General features: G+C 44.0%; 1 protein-coding gene across 1 annotated transcript; it reads right to left on the bottom strand.

Moving 5' to 3' along the window:
- Positions 1-783: 783 nt before the first annotated feature.
- Positions 784-3,953, bottom strand: LOC136464098 (uncharacterized). Its single transcript, XM_066463056.1, has 3 exons — positions 3,776-3,953; positions 3,571-3,658; positions 784-1,147 (listed from the first exon to the last, which is right to left on the bottom strand). The coding sequence occupies exons 1-3, from the start codon at positions 3,887-3,889 to the stop codon at positions 1,017-1,019; spliced, it is 333 nt and encodes a 110-aa protein (XP_066319153.1). The 5' UTR covers positions 3,890-3,953; the 3' UTR covers positions 784-1,016.
- Positions 3,954-5,222: the final 1,269 nt, after the last annotated feature.

The raw sequence follows: 5,222 nt of genomic DNA on the forward strand, positions 1-5,222 counted from the left end.
AACATTCCGATCTACTTTTGCATCATCCATATGTAACAGTTGCAACATACCTCTAAAACATCTGAAACACTTGAAGCATACATTTGCAACATAGGGGAGAGAAGGCCGGAGCCGGTCGATTCTAGTCGTTCGGGGTGGGATGCGATGGCGAGCGGCGGCAAACGAGCACCACCAGCAGCGGCCACGCTCGTGGGTGCCCTTAGCTCAGTCGGGGAAGACCCGAGGTGCCACGGCATGTGTGCCCCAGCGGCCATGGCGAGGTCAGCGGTGCGCCCGACGGCGATGGACGGACGACGAGGGAGCGAGCGACGTAGGTGACTAGGACGCAAGTGAGCGACACAGAGAGCGAGGGTGCACGGTGTGGCCGACGATGGGGAAAGGCACGACGCACCAACCAGATGAGCATGCAGTGGGGAAAGAGGGCAGACGAATGAACGGCCACGCTGCTTTGAGGCCGAGCGGATAAGCATACGAGAAAGTGGGTATTTGTTTTTTGTTTTTGAGAGAGATGAGACCCGCTCCTATGGAGCCACGTCCATACAGGAGTCACGAACGGATGCCCATGTTCGGCCTGTTCGCTGGTTAGTTTCTGGGCTGGTTTTGATTGGCTGGTGCTGATTTATTATGAGAGGAAAACACTGTTGGCTGACTGGTTTGGGCTGGCTGAAACCAACAAGCGAACAGGCTGGTTAGATCATTATTGAATGTTTTAAGTAGACTATTAAACAACAAAATTGAAACTATGCATTGAACATTCATCATCACAAATAACTCTAGATGATGTGTCAGTCTCGGAAGCTTCGACATGAAACTCTCCATTAAGATTGGCTTACTAAGCGCAACATGCGTCTCTAGTAGCCAAAAAGCGATGCCATAGAATAGTACAGTGACTTCCAAAAGTTTGTACATAAGTACACGCTGATTAAAAGAAGCATTACATGTGCAACATGACATATCAACACTCAAAACTGAAGCAGCGCAGGGAGCGTAGTGTAAGCAAAGTGCGAATCTTAAGATCAATCCTCTCTCCATTCATGCTGGCATTCCTCTTTGCAACACCTGTATATTGTTGTCATCGGTTCATCAGCTGATCGAATCTGCATCTGCTTGAAGTATGCTTCTCCATGATTGCATCTTTGGCATGTAACTGCGAGTTTAGTGCATGCACTTAGCAGACTATGGTTTTGCACATACGCATCCAGGTCCAGGCCACAAAGTAATCTACAGCAGATACGAAGGTAGTTACTTGGCCGTTTTCAAGAAGAAAAAGGTCCATCCATGTGGCTATATTGTATTAGAGTTAGGCTATCAATGTGATTTCACAAATTGTTCAAACTTCAAACAATATGCCTCCACTGTGGCAAACTTGGGTACGTGGCTAGTAATCAAGTTTAGTGAATGTACTTGGTGTGTTATGTTGGCACATCACTTCTTCAGCTCAGGTCACAGATAAAAAGTGAAGTTACTTAGATGTGTCTAAGAGAAGGCTTCCTCTGTATGGCAACAATCACCAGTGAATTATGGATATTGCATCACATAATATGCTATCTGTCTGCCCTTCTAAATCATTTTCTAGAAGAACTATTTCTTCCATCCTGTAAGCGATGACAGGTACAAGCCCTATTCTATTAGATCACCAGTCACCACACCACCTAAAAATTGATGCTATTTCCATAATTTCAACAGTGACAACTAAGACTGCAAGCATGACATTCCAACATTGTGATCTTATGTTAGTAAATAGGTACCTCCAAGAAAATTTGCAGCATGTCAATAATAATAATTTTCCAACAAAAATGTGTCAAACATCTGATTGAATTTTTCCTAAAAACATATGATCGAATACTCCCTGCTCCTTGATAAGTAGTAAATGTTTTTTAACACTAAATTGTAAGGTTTCAGGTTTCTTATCTGTGCTTTAAGTTTGACAATAAAAGTGGGTAGAATGAAGCTAGTAAGAAACATGATATGTTTCCTGTGTAAAATACCATGTTGCACGTAACGCACGTTGTGACACGACTTTGACCTTACCATTTCATTCTAACAGTGCTTTAATAAAGAGGTGATATCATTTGCTATATTTACTAAATCACTTAGAGATAGTGTTTTGTGCGGGTAAATATAACAGGACTTGATTACAGATGGTAACCATTGCTTCTTGAGCACAATCTACACCGATGACCCCCCCCCCCCCCCCCCCCCCCCCTCCCACCCCCTCCCCTTCCAAAAAAGAAAAAAAGAATCTCTCATCGTCTCTACTTGTTTGGGACTTAAATGCTTTGTTGTTGTTGTCGTCTCATCGTCTCTGCTTGACACTGTGGCTCAGACTTCGTCAGCTTAGCAGTGGGAGGAACGTTGTCCATCCACTGGCATTTTCTGCCCCCATACCAGTGAGCCTAGTATGTTGACTTCTTCCTCACCGAGCAAACCCTCTATCCAGTTTCCCTGGATCTGAGGAAGATGAGTAGGAGGATATGAAGCAAGATGAAGAAGACGATGGCGCCATGCACAGCAGATGCAAGATGTTGGTTGACGCAATGTCTCACCCTGTCTTCTCTTGCTTTGGATGTATTTATTTTTTTTAAAAAAAACGAAAGCTTGTTTCTAGATATTGCTCTTGATGGGTGTTGACAGGATGTAGAGATTGGGGATTTTTTTCTGTGTTTTTCTTCATATTACATATTGGTTTTCACACAGTTAAGAGGGAATCTCTCTTGAAATTGGATCTACACTCGTTAATCAGTTTTGATTTTACATTCCAGTTCTTTTCAGTTTCAGCAAGATCAGATGAAGCAATGCATGAGTTCAAAAAAAAAAAAAGATGAACCAATGCATGGTACCCTGTACTGATAACGCTACCGAATACAACCAAACGGAGAGGGTAAATCAACCATTACGTCACCAAAGGGAACGGCCTATCTGACCGGCTCAGTACCTCCCCTGGGGTGGTCAGAGTTCGAGTCCCAAAGGACTCACTCTTTATTTGTGGCTCCGGCCGCAGCGATCAAGAGGGAAAAAACCTTCCTCGTCTGCCCCACATCCAAAGCACAGGTCTGTGGTCAGCTCATCTCACGGAGCTGTGGTGTCGCTATGTATGGGTGGGGTGGGGGTTCGGGGGTTTTCTCGATCTGCGTGAGAAGATCTTCGGCCAGAATACCCGGGGGCTGTCTAGCCACCGCGGATCGAGTTTTTTTTACCATTATATCACCAAACACGCTGCATCATCATTCCATTTGCGTTTCCGTTACCGCTCTACAAACCAAACACTAACTACATTGAAATTTTGGTGATTTAGTCAAATAATGACATAACCCACCAATTAGAGAACCAAAGAAAAACAAAAGTCAGTACTACTAGAATATATATTGACGGTTCTGATATAACCGTTTGCTTTCGAGAGTCAAAACTTCGAGGCCAGAGATGATGACAACGATGCCCAATGGTTATTAACAATGAAAAGCTATCAATAAACAACAAAGCAATCGCCTAGGGAAAGAACCGCATCATACTTCGGAAGACTGAGCAGAGTAGAGTAGCACCACGTAACAAACAGTAGGACGGAGAGCTCACCTGCGGTCTTAGGGGCCGACTTCATCTCGTCCGCCGTGCTGAAGATGGGCTCCACCTCCTTCTTGACCAACCTCGCCTTCTTCACGATCTACGGCACCACGAAGCAAAAAGGAATCGCATCAGACTCAGATCGATTCGAGGCAAAAGAACGACAGAGAGCAACTAGACAGAAAAAGGTTGCAGCGAGGACTACAGGGCGATGGACCTTGTTCTGGATGGGGCAGACGTAGGGGCAGACGGGGCAGAAGAGGCGCAGGCGGTGGCTTCCGGTGCCCGGATCGATCTGCAGCAGCATCCCACACACCGGGCAAAATTCCATTGCCCTCCCCAGTCCCCCCTGCCGCCCTTCTCCGCCGCCGAGCTCCAGACGCCAGCGTGCCCCGCCGAATAGACCGGGATTTCTTTTCCAGAGACCAAAAACCCTGGTTTATTGGGCTTGGCCCGGATTGTTTGGACGGATCTCTCAGGTGATGACATCATGGGCCGGTGAGAAACATGAGTGTCAAAAAGATGGGCCGTGGGCAGACAACTTTGGCTCTCAAGTCTCAACCGCTATATAATCTCTCCTCACAGATTGTCATGAATAATACTGGCATGCATGGTTGACTTCATTCGGAACTCGGGAGAGTGCTGTTAATACCAAGAATTTTCTCAAAATCACTCATTAAGAAAAGCACTCATTAAGGCTTTGTCTGCTCCGACTTGATGGGCAATTTCCACAAAATCACTCGTCTAGATCTTTGAGCAAGTTGCCGAGGATCCCAAGGAAAACCTGAACCTGATATGTGGTCTGCAGTCTGCAGACAGTGTTTAGTTCCTAGCCATATTTCGCCCCACTTTACTTTAGACAAGTTTGACCAAGTGTCAAATGTTAAGTTAACAACTAAGCAAATTTCTTTTAAACTCCACGTGTTATAGAGTAAAAAATTGTGCCAAATTTCTCTTAGACGTGGCAAAATATGGATCTAGATTTTCTAGCAAACACTTTTATGACTTGCCATAGACCCACGATGTTGTTGTGTGTTAGCGTTAGATCTTTGAGCAAGTTGCCGAGGATCCCAAGGAAAATCTAAACCTGATATGTGATGTGAAGATGGTGTTTAGTTGCTAACCATATTTCGCTCCACGTTAAGTTTGATCAAATTGGCAAGTGTTTGATTAACAACTAAGCAAAAAAAATTTAGACTCCACATGTTAGAGTAAAAAAGTGTGCCAATATTCTATCAAACGTCAAAATGTAGATCTAGATTTTCTAACATCACTTTTGTGACTTGCCACAGACTCACGATGCCGTTGTGTGTGGAGCATTTGGTAGAACATAGTGTCTTTCATTGAGTCCAAATCACCAAGGTATTCTAGGAGAATTCAGTGAGCGCATTGGATAGAGTATTTGAGCAGTCAAATTGAAAGAGTTTATACTCCGTCCGCTTCACTACATTTGTCCGTGGTTTTGGGATAAAGGTATATATTTGTACATATATGGTATAAAGTGTGCAGTTATCCCTAAATAAATGTTTTGAAAGAAGATAAGTTACTATATATTAATACTATTTTCGTTCTTTTTTTACGCTGATTAGAGCATCTCCAAGAGTTCCCAAAACCTACTCCTGATCTTGATTTTTTTGGTAAGATTGAAAAAAAAACTCTCTTCA

The sequence above is a fragment of the Miscanthus floridulus genome, chromosome 7, assembly GCF_019320115.1.
Source record: "Miscanthus floridulus cultivar M001 chromosome 7, ASM1932011v1, whole genome shotgun sequence".
Classification (NCBI taxonomy): domain Eukaryota; kingdom Viridiplantae; phylum Streptophyta; class Magnoliopsida; order Poales; family Poaceae; genus Miscanthus; species Miscanthus floridulus.

Coding starts and splice junctions, on each gene's coding strand:
- LOC136464098 (XM_066463056.1), bottom strand. CDS start 3,889: ATGGAATTTTGCCCGGTGTGTGGGATGCTGCTGCAGATCGATCCGGGC. Junction 3,659..3,775: donor TCTGCCCCATCCAGAACAAG/GTCCATCGCCCT, acceptor GTGGTGCCGTAG/ATCGTGAAGAAGGCGAGGTT. Junction 1,148..3,570: donor GTCGGCCCCTAAGACCGCAG/GTGAGCTCTCCG, acceptor CTAAACTCGCAG/TTACATGCCAAAGATGCAAT.